Raw genomic sequence first — 17,263 nt, 5'->3', positions numbered from 1 at the left:
AAAGTATTTTATGTCTGATGATTTTTAATCTGCATTTCAGGGCAAAATCTTGGGGTATTTCCCTCATTTTCAGTCAGGTAAGAAGTATTTAGTAAACATATTTACTAAAAATGTTAGCATGTATTTTTCCAAACTTGTGTGACAATTTCTATGCATGAGTATGTTCAATTTTTTTCATGATGAAATTTTTCACTTATATAAATATCAACTGGAAACCATTGGAATAAATGTTTAAATGTCTTGAGAATTTAGTGATCGAGAAATAAACTTTTTAAAAGATAAGATTTTTCCCACAGGACACTCCATACTTACTAAGTATAAGAACTGCAGTTTGTCCCCGGAGGTCAGTGTCGGGAGGCTGGAATGAAAGCACCACAGTTAGTTCCGTGACCGCCCGCTGATAAAGGTGGGAAGCCAGGGCCAGGACACATAAGTGACCTCACACATGACAGCCCAGCAATGCCTCTGGAAGGTTAGGCTCTCCTATCAGGAATGACTTGAGCTATTGCCCTCTGTTCATTCCAGATCTATGCAGTATTCACATGCATCCACAGTTGTATCAAGAGCAGTATTGGCATCACATGACAAATTGAAATGTAGTTTTTCTGCTGGCATCTCATTAATTAGTCTGTAGATGAGGAAAAAAAAAAGTAAAGAAAGAGCACAGGCCTATCTTTGGTTTGTAACTTCAAGTTCTTTCTCTGCCAAAGGATGTGTTATCTGGGTTTAGACTCTGTGTAGAGCTCTAGTTCTGTGTACTGCCAGGGGGTCCAGAGAAACATCCTGCTGTGATCAAATGCGTGCCGGAAATCTGTGGGGAACAACGTACTTGAGCCCAGAGATTTGCAGAGGACAGTGCCTAGAGCATCTGCAGGAGTTGGGGGGGGGAGGCGAGAGCGACCCCTGCTGTTGGAATAACTGAACCCTGTGTTCATAGAGCTCTGTTTAACCTGTGTTGACATTTATCATATGAAATCCATGAAATTTTAGATTAAGTAACTTTGTTAGTACCTTTGTAATTCTAATTTTAAAAAAGAAAAGATTAATGAACTCTATTCAACCTCATTTTTCTTAAAGAAGAATCATGAACTATCTTCAACTCTATATTTAATGTCCAGGTGCAAACAGGGACCATCATCTGGTGCTCTGTGGAGGGAGCACTGTCATTAACCCTCGTCCTGTGTGCTCATATGGGTATTTCTTATTGCATCATTAGCTTATTGCAGGCCATCCACAGCTTTCAAGGAAGTAATTAAAAGTAATGTTTCCTTTAGAAAACTACCTATCCCAGTAAAGTTTTAGTAACTTGGTTCCAGAAGTAAAGCTCGGAGTCCTTCCTTCTTAAATAGTTTTAGGAAGAGATCTCAGATGGCACTAATTCAAAATCAAGGGTACCGAGATGCAAGCGACTCCTTCAAGGATTATTTTAAGCTTCATATGCCCAGACTTTTACCGAGTCTCAGAAATGGGTTTTGGTACAGAGTTTTGCTTTCAGAATTTTGTTATTGTTGTTGCTATTGGAATAACATGTTTGTGTGTATATTGTGTCTTTATATAAATATTAGTTTTAAACCATATACGTGTTCAGCAGGGGAGGTGGAAACAAATCTGTCCTCCAGTGTCAGTTATTGGTAAGTGTTATGAAGAAGATAAAAGCAGGACAGAAGTGTGGTGCACATTAGGGAACCCTTCTGTGCTGCTTTAGACAGAGTGGTTAGAACAGGCTCACAGAGAAAGAGCGACTTGACCACTGCCGGCAAGGTGAGCAGGCAGTGATCATGAAAGGCAGGAGGTGAGTGAAGTCAGGACACAGGTTCAGACAAGAGCACTAGAGGAAGGCTGGCGCAGGAGCAGGGACAGTTATGATGGCCTCTGAACCACAGTAAGGCTTCAGAGTGAAGGGCAAATGTGAAAGACCACTGGGGAGCTAGAAGGAAAGGACTCTGACCTGATGTCTATGTCTTTGAAATGCTTCTGACGAGGGTCACAGGTGGAGCCAGGAGAGCCAGAGGGCATTCAGAAACCCTGGTGTTTTGTGTCAGGATGGTGAATGCTAGTCACTGTCTTGACATATTCTGAAGAAAAGCCTGGCGATGTGCTGATGACTTAGTCGTGGTGTATAAAAGAGAAAAATCCAGAAAGACTTTCAGCTAGCTGGATTGTGGTGCCTTTTACTGAAATAAAAGGAGAGGGTGGGATCGCAGACAGGGAGGAGCAGCTTGATTGAGAATGTGAGGTATGGGCTGCTTATAGGCCTCCCAGAGACATGGGAAGATGCCAAGGTGTTCTTGTCTAGGTTCATGAAGCTGAAGTCAGAAGGACACATTGGAGACTTGGAATTTCTGATGAATTTTTAAGCCCTGGGGCTGGATACCATTTCCCCAGTACTGGTTATTATGGACAGATGGGTTCTGAAAGCAAGACTCTGGCTTTCAAGTGCTGGAGGCTAGGAAGAAAACCAGGTCCAGAAGGGAGGCAAGGCGGAGCAGAGAGGAGGAGTGCTGTGCGCCACATGGACAGTGTTTCTGCAGCTATGCCGTAACTCCCAGAAGGACACCAAGGAGGCTTGAGAATTGGCCATGGGATTTGCTGGCCTGGAGGTCTCGAGCGCCTCCTGTGACTCAGAGGAGTGGCTTCTTTAGTTTAGTGGGATAAAAGCCCGTGACGGGCCCAAGAGAAGTCACAAATACTCTGGCAAAAAGTCTTAATACAGAAAAGTCAGACAAATGACCAGAGGAGGATGTGAGACCAGCAGGGTGGCTACCTGTGGCTTGTATGAAATGGAAGAGGGCTCTCTAACTGTTCTACGAGCAGTTAGTGAAGATGCATAGGGAGGGGCCAGGCTCTGCATTCTGAACCCTGCTATGACAACTGCCCTTGAGATGCTGCCAGGAGTGGGGGGGTGGGCAGGAAATGATAGTCCAGGCAGCTGATGCACTCTGGCAGATGGTGGTGCTCATACTGCACAGTTATTAATATGCAGGTGGAGCGGTGACCTCGTGCAAACATCACGTGCCAACTCTCCTCGAGGGAGGAGATGTCTCTTGATGTCATTGAATGTATCATAGCACCGTGCCTTTGCTTTTCCCATTTGTTAGGAAACTGGCTTCTAGACTGACAAGCTTCCTTCTCTTACCTGATTGGCTACTTATTACAAATGGTAACATTCACACGACATCTTGAACCCCACCTATTAATGATTCTCTTCTTAATGAAATATTTGTTATTTAAATGTCAGTACCTTAAAACCATACTAATATAAATATAGGTACCTTTGCAAATAGAGATCGTATAACAATTTAAACATTGAAATCATAGTATAGAAATTTTTGTAGCGAAAACTTGTGGTTATTATTTCAGTGTTGACTTATCTTTTTCAGGTATATTTTATTAAAGAACACAATATTGTTGCACCATATAAGATAGAACGGGTAAGTAAAGTTTTCCACATATTATTGGAAATTTATGCAGTGATTTTTGACAATAAGGTTTTTATAGTTGACATCTTTAATCAAATATGTTAATACTGAGTACATCAAAGTATATTAACAGTTATTACAAAAGTACCCAAATGTTCCACAGACATGTTGCCTTAATAGCAGAACCTTAGAGATGATATTAGAAATGGAAGAAATGAAAAGAAATGGCTAAGGAGTTAAGCACTGGCTGCTCTTCCAAATGCCAAGGTTTGTTACCTTGTTACCTACACAGTAGTTAAAACCCATTTGTAACTCCCATGCTAGAGAATCTGGTGCCCTCTCTGGTCTCTGCAGGCATTGCACACATATGGTACATAGACATGTGTGCAGGCAAAATATTCATACACAGGAAGAGAAAGAAAGAAAGAAAGAGAGAGAGAGAGAGAGAGAAGGAAGGAAGGAAGGAAGGAAGGAAGGAGAGAGAGAGAGAGAAAGAGAGAAAGAAAGAAAGAAAGAAAGAAAGAAAGAAAGAAAGAAAGAAAGAAGGAAGGAAGGAAGGAAGGAAGGAAGGAAGGAAGGAAGGAAGGAAAGAAAGAAAGAAAGAAAGAAAGAAAGAAAGAAAGAAAGAAAGAAAGAAAGAAAGAAACTGATTAACTAACAGACTAAAATTGGGATGTACAAATTTATAAGAACATTTACTAAGTATCTCTAAGAAATTTTTACATTCTAACATTTTAAATTCTAACATTACTGAAAAAACTCTAAGAACTACTTAGAGTTTATAATATACACTGTATTTGATAGCTCAGGCTTTCATAAAGTGTTAATTTGGTGGAAGTTGTGGATTTATCAAGGAAACATAGGTGTTTGAGCTCTGCTCTGTGCCTTTACCCTACAGCACACCGAGGTCGTGAGGTCACTGCTACCTAAAGGGTGTAGCTAGCACCTTGTAACGACACTTCTGCAATTATAAAAGCCACACTTTCTGTGCGAACCCAGGCCTGCGTGCTGAGTCTGCTCCATGTGCGGGCCAGTCTGTAGTATCTTAGCCAGCAGTTTATGAAACACAAACTGCTTACGCAGTTCTACAGACAAGAAAACTTGCATGTGCAGGTCACCCAGGAGCTTGACAGCCCAGTGCACTGTGTTTGACTGTCTCTTCCTACCTGCTAAATCAGTCTTGCCATGTAACCTGTTGTGACATTGCCTTTATACTGTGACAAAAGCCCCCATGGGCAGTAGACCACCCTCCTCTCAAGGTGAGACTGTTCCTGGGTACCCTTCCTCTGGTAGCTCTGCTGAGACCAGCCAAAGTACAGAGCTGTAGCTCAAGTGCCAGCCCCAATGTTGGCATTGCGGGGGGGGGGGGGGCTGGTTCTGTAGGACACAGATCATCAGGCTGTTAAACTTATGTATGTATGGGTCTGTGTGTGTGTGCATGCACGCACACATATGTATATGTAGTGCATGGGAGAGACTGAGACAGAAGAATGTTACAGGAATTTATTACAAGGAATTGACAGGTGAGATGATGAGGTAGACGCCCAGTCTTGGAGAGCCAAGACTGTAAGATGGGTTTACATAGGAAGAGAAGGAAAGCCCAGTGTCCCTGCAGGAAGACAGCCACAAAGGAGGAATTTCTTTCTTTTATCTGTAGTCTTTTGTTCTTTCTGGACCTTGGCTGACAAGCCTCACTTCCTTTGAAGAGGCCAGTCTGTTTTACTCAGTATAGTGGTTCACGTGCTGATTTCACTCAGATACTCCCTCATAGACATACGCAAACAACGAGATATGTTTGCAGTTTTGTGGCCCAGTCAAATTGACATGAAAAGTTAGCCGACATGTACATGTATGCCTGTCCTCAGAGCACATAAGCATATGAAGTGAATATTGAGGGAGCTGAAGGGCCACCTAGACATCAGTGCAGTGACAGTGAGAAATTGCCACCACACTCAGCAATGAGAAGAGCACCCAGTAAGAATGTCAGTCCGGAGCCAACATTGGAGGCTAGCTGGACCTCGTGGCTCTAGCACAGGCCATTCCACCCACCAGTGACACACATCACATGCTAGTCACAGAGCAAGCCATCACAGAAGTAAGACTGAAGTCACTGTCCCACCGCAGGGAGGTGAAAAGAGAGCTGCAAAGCCACTGGTGGCACAGCTAGACAGCACGTTCTCAGGCTGGCAGTGTACCAAAGAAATGAAAAGAGAAACTTGAAAACATTGTATGGCAACTGAAAACAAAGAGAGAATGCCAGATTATGGAGCAAAGCAGCAGTAAGAGGAATGTAAGGTAAATGGTTACATTACAAAAGAAGAAAGACCCAACGTAAAGCTAACCCCTGCCCCTCAAGGAAGGAGAACAGGAAGTACAGACTAAGTCCCAGTGCATGGAAGGCATTGAGGTACAAAACAGCCCTGGATCTTGTAAATATAGCTCCCTGGAGCTCTCCCTTCTGGGGACACTGCAGAAATGTGCAGGATAGGCAGCTGCTGCAGACCCGCTTCTCAAGCATCAGGTTGACATGCTGCTGCTTCTGTCCTGCCAGGGAAACATGGAGTACGTCTTTGAACTGGAAGTTTCTGGGAAGGTGGAAGATGTTGTGGAGACACTGTTACAGGTAAGCCGGTCCTTCAGTCTGGCACCCAGAGAAGGCAGAGCAGACTGAGCTAAGACTGAGCCACAATCCTTAGTTTCTGGTTTTACTTTTGTTTTGAGGCAGGAGCTTCGGTAGCTGAGGCTGGCCTCCCTCCAGCCTCTCCCTCCCTGGCACTGGGATTAAAAACTTGCACGAACACATCTACTCAGATGCTACTTTTTTAACCTCATATTTCATATTACCCAAAAATTGTCACTTTTTTAAAGATGCTGTAAATTTACTTGACTATGCTGAATTTGGAAACTTAACTAGGAAAAGCCACAGACATTCCAGAATCTCTACTGCTACTAAGTGACCAAGTCATCAGTATTTTTCCATTGCTTCTAAAGAAATGCCTGCTGTTCCTTGCAAGGAGAACTAATTGTGTGCATTTGTAACATTGTAGCTGCACAGGGCATCCTGTCTTGACAAACTCGGTGACCAAATGGCCATGGTGAGTGTCCCAATTTGATAAGGAGTTAACTTTTCTCATTCTCACGCGGTATACTCACATCCATGTTTTTAAACGGTTCTTCTCATAGATAACAGCTATCTTGCAGTCACGTTTGGCTAGAACGTCATTTGACAAAAATAGGTAAGCTTTCAAAATTTTGTTTTCTGATTAGAATGGAGTGAACAGTTCCATCTGTAGGTATCTCTCAGCATGTTCAACACTGATGTGGGCTGGGGTGTGGGCGAGCACTTGCCTAACACATATGAGGCTTTGGGTCTGGCCCCAGCACCGCAAACAAACAAAACTGCTGCCATCGTCATCATCTTACTCAGAACCTGCTCTTCTTAGGGAATGGTCTAGCCTAAGAATGAGAACTATCAGAGCTTCTTCCTTCCTGACACCTGCCATTTAGAAAGCCTGTGTATACCTACTGCTGTCATCTCTGTGGCCTGTTCACTTGTCTTCTCCACCATGACTGCCCCAGTACACCATAGCAATGCTTAGTCCGTCTTCGCAGTGCTGGTGTTCCCTCCTCACTTCATCTTCACTCTGATCGTGATGATGCACTAAAATGTGTCCTGTGTAAAGGACACATGCACCGCTTGACTCTTGAAAGATACAGTGTACAAGATGACATACTGCCATGGTCTCAGCCCATTCCATGGCGGTGCTTGCCCTCTGCTCACTGCTCCAGGTGGCTGCAGCTTCATGAGGTCTGGGCTCTGGCTGCTTGCAAGGGGAGCAGATCCTTCTGCTCGTGTATGCTCTGCCCTCCAGGCCTTTGTCATGCTCTCTTGTTCCCTCGTGTTCTCTTTCCTCTGCTCTTTCATCTTAGCCCCTTGATGCTTAGAATGTGCCTGTCTTTTGCTCCTGGCTAACTGAGCTTTCTGATTTTAGCTTCACTGTCAGTTCTTCTAGAGATTCTTTCTTTGGCCCTTCAAATTGCACTTTCCTATCATTCCCCACAGAGACTGGGAGAGTACATTTACTGTTCTAATGGTTTTTCCATTGATTTTCCTGGCTTATTAAGCACACAGTACCTTTTCCGAGAATAGTGGTGCTTTTTTTATTATCCTAGTCTCTTGTTTATTTCTTCCCTTATATTAAATAGATGTGGGCTACAAGCCAATATTTTCATTTCATATTCTTCTGTATTACTTTATCTTTATAATAACTATTAATACCAGGCTGTGTACAACCATTTGTAACTCCATTTCTAGGGAACTGACCTTCTAGGGCACCAGGCACAAATGTGGTGCGCAGACATACATGTGAGCAAAACTCAACACATAAAATGAAATAAATAAATCTTACCAAAATTAAAAGGTGGTTCACTTTGAAAATTTTAATTTACTTGCCCAGAACCCAAAATGTTATGCTGGGGGATTTAGAGAGGAGTCTTGGTGGTGTAAAATGAATTCCGGTCATGTGCATTCTTTCTAAAAAGTGAAAGTAAACTTGCAAACATAAGCTTACATCAGATTTTTCAAGAAATAGAAATACCTGTTATTGAGGAAATAGGACTGTGTTTTCCCCACTTCTTATGTTGAAAAGGTTCAAATTCTGTCAAGTTGAAAGAATAATATAATGTAATATACATGCATGTGTTTGTGTGCTTGAGTATAACTTTTTTGACACTAAGTTACAGGACATCATGACACTGTCCCACAAGTACTTAGGCGTGTGTCTGTTAAAAGGTTGTCCTTGCAGTCCTGAGTATCACTGTCAAATCCAATTACTTACAACATCCTCTAACACACAGCTCCAATTCACATTTGTTCACTTGGTCCCCAACATTTTCCTAAAAATTCTTTAATTTGGAAAAGCTTTAGGTTTTCAAATGAAGGATTCTGTAGCATTCCCTTCGTCCCTCGCTTCACTCTCCCCAGTGTTAGGCGTTTGGTGTGGAGGTGCTGCCATCTTTTCCTGAGCGCATTTCTGCCATCTTCTTTTCCTGAGCGCATTTCTGCCATCTTCTTTTCCTGAGCGCATTTCTGCCATCTTCTTTTCCTGAGCGCATTTCTGCCATCTTCTTTTCCTGAGCGCATTTCTGCCATCTTCTTTTCCTGAGCGCATTTCTGCCATCTTCTTTTCCTGAGCGCATTTCTGCCATCTTTTCCTGAGCGCATTTCTGCCATCTTCTTTTCCTGAGCGCATTTCTGCCATCTTCTTTTCCTGAGCGCATTTCTGCCATCTTTTCCTGAGCGCATCCCCTATTCTTGATATTGTGGGGAACAGGGTCTAGCGTTTAAGAAAGATGCCAGCTGTAGGTTTTTCGTACTCATTGTCACAGCTCCTTTTTGTTTTAGTTTGCTGAAAGTTTTTCAATAAAAGAAGTACAGGTTTTACCAATTTTTTTCTGTACTTATGGACATCATTTTTTTTCATTTATTTTGTTAATATAAATTGTATTGATTTTTTTAGTGTTAAATGAATTTTGTATTCATGTAAAAATATTATTTAAGGTCACGGTGTGTGACCCTCTGTGTTGCTTTGTTGATGTTTTGTCAGGCGTTTTTTCATCTATCTACTTGTGTATATTGCTCTGTCATTCTCTGATAATTGTTTTGGTACAAGGTTTTGCTTGTACCGAATAATGCTCATAGAACGGGTTTGGATGTGTTCTGTGATCCCGTGTTTGCAAGAAGAATGGGGCTTGGTGGTATTTTTTGCTTACTTTTTTGTATAATTTATAGATAAAACTATGTAAATATGATGTATTCTTAGGGATTGTACTTAATGTAGTTCGTTTGTTTGCCTACTGTTATTTTGAGATAGAGTCTTACTGTGTGGGTCAAACTGGCCTCACAATCATTTTGCTTCTGTCTCCTCTGCATTGTGAGATAAGTGCAGACCACAACACCAGGCTTATCTAACCTTTTTATGTTTTTAAAAATTTTTTTTTTCTTATGTGTATGGTTGTTTTGCCTGCATGTGTCTGTATACCATGTGTATTTCTGATACCCATGGAGAACCCTGGAAAGGGTTTCGGTTTCCTTAAAACTGGAGTTACAGATGGTTGTGAGCCGCTACATGGGTGCTGGGAATCAAACCCAAGTTGTCTGCAAGAGCAGCAAATGTTTTTAACAGCTTTTCCATCCTCTAAGCCCTGATATTATTCTTTTTTTTTTTAAATTAGATGCAGGACTATTTAATTTGCAAGCTGCTTCTTGTATCTATTTTAATAAACTGTGTGTTTCAAAAATGTGTCCATTTTATCTGACTTATCATACATGTGTTTCTTGGTGTTCTTTAACATTTGTAAAAAAAAAAAAACATGTACTAGAGGTGCACACAATGACACGTCTCGAGGTCAGAGGACAGCTGTCACAAGTCAGTTCTCTTTTCCCACTGTGAGTCTCAGAAGTGAGCCATCTCATGTATCATGTCTTCTTGAAGCTATCAGACTATACTTCTGCATATTTGTGCCTTCCTTGCATTGATACTTCTTTTTTGTTTTCTCATTTTTCTTTTGTCAGTGTTGTAAAGGGATTACCAATTTTATTAACCTCAAGTAATGACCCTTGTCTTAGATTTTTTTTTCTACTCTTCCATTTTATTTAAGACTGATGTCCACTTTTATATCTTTTTGCAGCTCATAGAGAGCAAAGGAGGCTTCCTTTAGGTGCTGAGAGCAAGGCTGCAGTGGCAGGCATCAGACTTTCTTCTGTTACAGTAGCACTTCAGCTTAGGTCTCCCTCTAAAGTACTGCTCCAGCACAGGTTTCTTTGTCACCCATTTTGTAATTAACTTTGCCAGTTTTTCCTTTGCCTATAGGTGACTAGAAGTATGTTGCTTAGTTTTCCCACAGCCAAGGATTTTGTAGTTGTCTTTCTGTTGATTATTAATTAACATTATTTGAACAGAAAATATGTTCTATGTTTCAGTCTTCCGGTATTTGTTTGAATTTGTCTCATAGCCCAAAATATGGTCGATCTTGGTGACTATTTCCTGTTTTCTGGTAGGAAACATATGTAGCTCTTGTCCCTAACAGTGCTTACCTTTCTGTTGGCTGAGAGTTTTTCCCAAGGCATATACCATAGTGACTGCTTTGTTGACTCATTTGTTATGTGCTGGAGAGAAGTGTAAAACTGACAGCGATGATTGTGGAATCATTGAAGCTGTCCAAGCCTACAGACTTTATTAGCCCTGTGAAGCCACTGTCCTCCTGCCACTGACCTGCTGGCCTGTTCTTTTCCTTGTTTCAGTCAAGGTCATTTAAATGTCTGTGAACGCTCGGGTTTCTAATCGGTTTTAGGAGCTTATGAGGAATGTTCCACTTACCAGTTGATTTTGATCATCAGGCGAGGACATCAGCGGTCTCTTCCATTTTCCACATTTTCACTTAGAGGAAGGTTTGTCCCAGTGTCATGTCCTGGGACTAAGTGATTTCCTTCTTTTCTTGTCTTTGCTGGCAGGACTGAACCAGGGCTTGTGCATGACAAGCATACGCTCTGCCCCCAAGATTTACTTGGTGGCATTCCCTATCCCATGAGATTTACTTTTAATCCAGTTATTTAACTCAGTAATTACCCTAAAATGTTAGTACTTTAGTTGTTTCCATGCTACTTTTTAAAGTTACAAATCAGAAACGAGCTGTTGTTTTGTTTTAGTTAAGCATTTAAGGAGTAGAAAGGGGATCTTTGAGTGGTTTTATATATAGAAATCAAACTGACCTTCAAGTGATTGTGATTACTTGTTCAGAATCTGGTAAAGTAAACGTGCTAAGGATAGGGTCCTGCTCGGCAGCCCAGGCTACTCTGGAATCCAGTGCTGGCAAAAGAGGTGCACAGCACTGCTCCCAGCTCTAGAAGTAGACCTTAACGAAATAAACGTAGGAAGTTACATGGATATAGGAATAGCCTTGGGACTGTTCATTTGGGAGAGATTTGTTTCTGTGATATGTGACCTCTTCTGTTAATAAAAAGCCAGGATTCCATTATGCCATCTAAAAGAATGTCAACTCTATTGAATCAGCCAGTTTCTATTAACACCTTTCTTGTACTAATTGTAGTATTTGGACAGATAGCAGGCAAATTTACAATGTGATTAAGCCTAGACAGTAGTTACGTTTCTGACTTTTCTTATCTTTGCTGTAATACATCTTTGCAGGTTCCAAAACGTGTCTGAAAAGCTGCATATGGAGTGCAAAGCAGAGATGGTAACGCCCCTGGTAACGAATCCTGGGCACGTGTGCATTACAGACACCAACCTGTATTTTCAGCCTCTCAACGGCTACCCGGTATGTAGATCACGGGGCCACGCACAGTTCTTGTTTCTGCCTTTCAGCTCGATTTTCCAGAAACCCGACTTCACAGTTGTGGTGCCCTCACATCTTGGGGAAGGTCAAAGTCACTTGGCAATCCTGTGTACGGGTGTGACTTCCTAATGCCCCGTGTAGTCGGGTGAACACGCAGCCATTCTGAAGGACCTTGCTCCTAGTGGTGTGTAAAGAAACCACCGTGCTGATGATGGTGAAGTCAGGGGATGTGCATCGTTCTGCTAGAAAACACGGGGAAGGCAGCAAGAAAGTGTTATAATGAATGAGAAACTTGATCCCCTGTGTGCACTTGCCTGTGTCTGAGTGTGGGGTGGCTCTGCTTGTTTCTCCTTTATCACAGACAGTGGCTCTATGTCTTTCTTGAGTGGTGGTATAAGGTTCTCCCAGCCAGTGTGGAGTCATGTAGAGATGCCAGTCTGGAGCGATAGGACCCTTCTGCAATCTAGGGAGCCACCTTCTCTTTGAAAAGAACTCTAGTCTTAAAACTGTGCCAGGAAGTTAACAAACTCAGGCCTCTACACTAACACTTGTAAGGACATGCTGCTTACGCAGAGATGGTCCTTTTGGAGTAGGCCATGAAAGGAGCACAAGTCGTATCCCCTTGGCCACACAGCTGGGACACTTGGCAGGGCACCTTAACCCACAGGGAGTGTGTTCTTTGGAAGAAGAATATGTGGTGGAAATTCTGCAGGCCGGTCATTGTCTCTAAACTGAAGTCGGACATGGTGTCGTTACAATTCTGTCCACTAGGTGGTGGCATGTGGCTGGCTGGCATGGTGTTCTCTGATCCTGGCTACTACTAGTTTTGGTCAAAACCTTGTAGAAAAATGTATGGCACCACGGCCTCGGGTGACAGAGTGAGAATGCAGTCGTCCCCAGAGCCCTGGCCAGGCTTCAGGTGGTCTTGGGATCTTCAGGGCAATTCTCACTTGCACAGCGTGGCTTTCACCTGGGAGCAGGGCTGTTGACGCTTGGCCTCTTAGCTGAGCACATACTAGCTTCTGATTTTGATTCTCTCTTACGACTGTTTTCAAGTTCCAGAGAATCAGAACAGTTTTTCCTTTAAAAAATATTTTAAAGTCTTGCCTAATATTGTCATTTATAAGCTTTAATCTCTGCAACACTAAGAAAATAAAACAATTCTTTTTTTGCAATTTTACCTCACCCCCATTTATTTTAATTGACACATAATTATTGTACATGTGAATGGGGTACAGTGTGATTATCACCTATGCATATAATGTATAATGATCAAGTCAAGGTAATTAGTATTTAAAAAAAAACTAGAACAAAACTCAGGCCTGAGAGATGGTTTAGTAGGTAAGAGCATGCGCTGCTCAGTCATCAGGGCTGGAGCTAGAATCTAGCACACACAGAGCACCCGGTGTCCCCACACACCAGTAGCCGCAGCTCTGAGCCAGGTGGAGAGTGCAGAGAGAGACCCTGCCCCAAGTGTAGCCCCACACACATAGGTGCATGCATGCATACATGCTGAGATTCACACACAGATAGATAGATAGATAGATAGATAGATAGATAGATAGATAGATAGATAGATAGGTAGGTAGATAGATAGATAGATAGACAGACAGACAGATAAGCTGTTTTAAAGAGCAAATTTCTTGGGGCTGCAATGATGGCTCAGAGGTTAAGAGTACTGGCTACTCATCCAAAGGTTCTGAGTTCAATTCCCAGCAAACACATGGTAGCTCACAACCATCTATAATGAGATTGGATGCCCTTTTCTGGTGTACAGGTATATGTGCAGCAGAACACTGTATAATAAATAAATAAATAAATAAATAAATAAATAAATAAATATTAAAAAGTAAAAGCTCCTTGAATCATTATTTCTACTCATTCTTGAGTACTCCACACCACCTAGTATCAGTGCAGCAACCTAAAAGATGAAGGTACCATTTTCACCAGAGGTCACCTTGGAGGGTTAGGAGAAAGAAGGGTTGGGAAATATGTCAGAGCAAAATGGGAAGCACCTGATCTGCTCCAGGTACTCAACCCACAATGCCCTGGGAAGACAAGGATTTGTGGTGTTTTCCCTCCCTGTTGTAAGACACAGAAGAACAGCCTCTAAATGTGTTAGAATGATGATGCTTGACACTGTCTTTGCACTTTTTAAAGAAACCTGTGGTCCAGATAACACTCCAAGATGTCCGGCGCATTTACAAGAGGAGGCACGGCCTCATGCCTTTGGTGAGTTCAGGTGCATTGTGGTTGCCTGTGGGTGATTGACAGACCTGACATGCCGAAGCCGATTGACTTGCAGGGCCCTATGTAGGCCTGAAAGCCAAGTGTACTGTAAATGAGCACGTGGTAGCTAGAGATTGGTAGAAGAAAAAAATAACTCTTTTCTGGAAATAAGAGTCCTGCTGCAGAAAATATTTTTTGTTCAAAGAGCAAAATGCTAGAGGGTTCTTGAGGTTCTCACTCCTGAACCTTCCTCCAGAGCTTCTGGCTAAGGCTGAAACAGCACTTGCAGAGCTGTCCAGTGCTGCTCCTGCCTCGCACCCACTGCAGCCAGGTCTCAGAGTAGGACCGGGAAGATCCCTGAGATTCTTAGTATGGTGGGGAAGTACAGTCACACAGCCACAGCGCTTAATCTAGCATCTGAGCTCAGCGAGGAAGAGAGGAGATAACCATTAAAGCATTCTGCCAGTTCTTCCTACCCCTCCGCTTGCTACGCACACACCATGTTACATGGTGTGTAACATTCATCTCACATGCACCTCAGAGATTAATCGCTTTTGAGTGGATGATTCCAGGGTGTTTTGAGTTGGCATTAATAAAAATTCATTTTCTTTTGAAGCTTAGAATTAGCTCATTTTTGTACTTTTAATTTCTGAAATTCAAGTACTTTGTACCTATTTTATGTCCATTCTGATGATGGTAGAAAATCAAGGAAAAGAGGTACTATTAAAACTCTCATGCTCTTATTGTAGAAGAACACTCAGCAAAGTGAAGAGATTAGTCTTGGTTGGCCTTGCTCATTTCCATCCCAGCCCTTGTACATTGCACAGAAAGCAGCTGTGGGTCCAGGACCTAACTTCCTAACTTCCCTAGCTAGTGAATGCCAATACATTGGACTTGAACCCAGGACCCATCTGGACTGTCATTGCTGTCTCGCCCATCTTACTTTGCCAGCACAATGCCCACAAAGCTTATAGTGGTTTGTTTTGTTTTTTTCTCTTGAGACGTGGCCTTATTACATAGCCCAAGTGGCCCAGAGCTCATGATTTCTTGCTTTAGCCTCCTGAGTGCTGAGAAAACAGCCATTCAGATCGTAATTTTCTTTAAAATAACCATAATTGAACGTGTTATTTGATTATTAATTTGTTTTATTTCATGGTTATTTAATTTATATAAGAAAGCTAAATATTTATGTCCAAGAAAGAAATATAGGTTCATTGGTCATCTGATTTTAAATTCCATGCTTTGTGTAGTGGCACAAGTCTAGTCCTAGTACTCAGGGAGGCGGAGGGAGGCCGAGTGCTGTGAGTTTGAGGCTAGCCTGTTCTACAGAGTGAGTCCAGGACAGGCAAGGTAAAGAGAATTACATTGTTAGCCTAAGGTTCCTCTTGTTCTCAAGAATTTTACAAGACGACACATATGAATATAGGGACATATATCCTTGAATCAGATTATAAATGTAAACAAGGTCTAAAGCGCACGCATATAAATGCTGAATTGACTCAAGATTGTGTACTTCTGTGGTTTCAGGATGAACATGGTGCTATTTGTTTTACTCTTTCTGCATCTCTAGGGTTTGGAGGTGTTTTGCACAGAGGACGACCTGTGTTCTGACATATACCTAAAGTTCTACGAGCCGCAAGACAGAGATGACCTGTATTTTTATATTGCCACCTACCTAGGTTTGCTGCTCTCACTTTGTGGCTGTTGATGTGAAACTAGTTTAGCTCCTAAGAAACTGAAGAAGTGAATAAGAGAAGAAAACATTGCTTCACTGTAGTTAGATTGTTCTGTTCTCCGATACTCTATCCTAAAAACTAGGGAAATGTAAATCCATTTTGGTATCAGTTCATTTGTGTGTTCTTAAAGCTCTTGTTGAATATAGTTAAGTGCTCCGCTATTTCAATGACCTCCAACTTGAGTGGGTTACACAGGGAGTCTACTCAAGTGTTTTTATGTCATCATGTCATGATTCAATTTATGAAAACCAAAACTGAGCTTTTTTTAAGGTGGGAGGATATGTTTGTGTGTAGATGAATGCCACTCTGTCTCTCTGCTCTCCAGCTGCCACTCCCTCTCGTCTGAGCTCATTTCTAAGTTTGCTCAAGCTTTTTCAGAGAGTTCCCAAGAGCTAAATAAAGAAATGCTTTGTTTTTGAAAGCCTTTCCTGGTAGCTAATTAGAAACTCTGTAAAAAGTAAATAAGAATATGTAAATAGTGAAATAGCATATGAGTTAAATTACTTAATGCATGCAATAAAGAGTTTTTGATTCAGAAAAGAATTCTCTAAGCAAAATGGCAAGTCTGCTCACTCAAAGGACAACTGGGTCATCCCATCATTTCTAGATCCAAGCTCTCTTACTGAGAGGCCATTTTTCCAAGGAGACCAGCCTTCCTGGTTGTTCTGGCTTGACAATTAGTCCTGCTGCAAAATCCCCTTTTTCATTGGCAGTTTTGTTTTTCTGGATATCACAGATAAAATATAGATAAATTGGCACCTCTTCAGAATCTTTAAAAAAAAAAAGTTAATTTAGCACAATATGGTTTTGTTCTGGTTCCATAAAAGAATGAGGGGGAGTGTGCACAAGTGGCCATGGTTTTTAAAAATGTATCAAAACTCGGCACACTTGCTAGAACTCTGTGTTATTCATTCTGTCATTGTCATCTGTTGTCACATAATACTTGTATATTCACTCCATACTCTTATATCTGTTCAAGTTATATACCGTCCGGGAGTAGCTCGGTAGTAGTTCAGCATACATAATAACCTCTTTACCTGGATCTGTATGTAAACAAATGAGCATTTCCAAAGTGTGTGGAGGAGTCCACGCTGAAGAAGCTTGTTGCACCACAGTAAGTAAAAGCTAGCCAGTCACCTGGAAGTGCCGCAGCCACTCAGGCTTCTCTCCTCTCCCTCAGAGCACCACGCTGCGGAACACACCGCAGAGAGCTACATGCTGCAGTGGCAGCGAGGGCACCTCTCCAACTACCAGTACCTGCTCCACCTCAATAACCTGGCCGACCGCAGCTGCAACGACCTCTCCCAGTACCCCGTGTTCCCATGGATAATCAGTGACTACTCCAGCCCAGAGCTAGGTGAGCACCGTCATGCGTGGGTTCCAGGGGGAATCTGCTTCCAGGGGGGATACTATGTTTTCTTTTATACCGTATTTCCTTATAGGAACAAATGAAAACTCATTTCAGTTTTCTCACCAATTTCCATCTCAAGATATTAGCCAAATGTTGTATAGTGTTGTGTGCGC

General features: G+C 42.1%; 1 protein-coding gene across 3 annotated transcripts in view; it reads left to right on the top strand.

Annotated features, from left to right (window-relative positions):
• Nsmaf (neutral sphingomyelinase activation associated factor) overlaps nucleotides 1–17,263 on the top strand; it is a 62,319-nt gene that overhangs the window by 17,047 nt on the left and 28,009 nt on the right. For all 3 annotated transcript variants that reach the window (XM_021663933.2, XM_060385952.1, XM_060385951.1), the window contains exons 5-13: nucleotides 41–77; nucleotides 3,381–3,431; nucleotides 5,971–6,042; nucleotides 6,467–6,514; nucleotides 6,603–6,655; nucleotides 11,627–11,756; nucleotides 13,935–14,006; nucleotides 15,574–15,682; nucleotides 16,920–17,096. In XM_021663933.2, the coding sequence (XP_021519608.1) occupies nucleotides 41–77; nucleotides 3,381–3,431; nucleotides 5,971–6,042; nucleotides 6,467–6,514; nucleotides 6,603–6,655; nucleotides 11,627–11,756; nucleotides 13,935–14,006; nucleotides 15,574–15,682; nucleotides 16,920–17,096 (749 nt within the window). The remainder of the gene's footprint in view (nucleotides 1–40; nucleotides 78–3,380; nucleotides 3,432–5,970; nucleotides 6,043–6,466; nucleotides 6,515–6,602; nucleotides 6,656–11,626; nucleotides 11,757–13,934; nucleotides 14,007–15,573; nucleotides 15,683–16,919; nucleotides 17,097–17,263) is intronic.

Source organism: Meriones unguiculatus, chromosome 6, assembly GCF_030254825.1.
Source record: "Meriones unguiculatus strain TT.TT164.6M chromosome 6, Bangor_MerUng_6.1, whole genome shotgun sequence".
In the NCBI taxonomy this organism is placed as follows: Eukaryota; Metazoa; Chordata; class Mammalia; order Rodentia; family Muridae; genus Meriones; species Meriones unguiculatus.
This window is presented reverse-complemented; position numbering and strand designations above follow the sequence as displayed.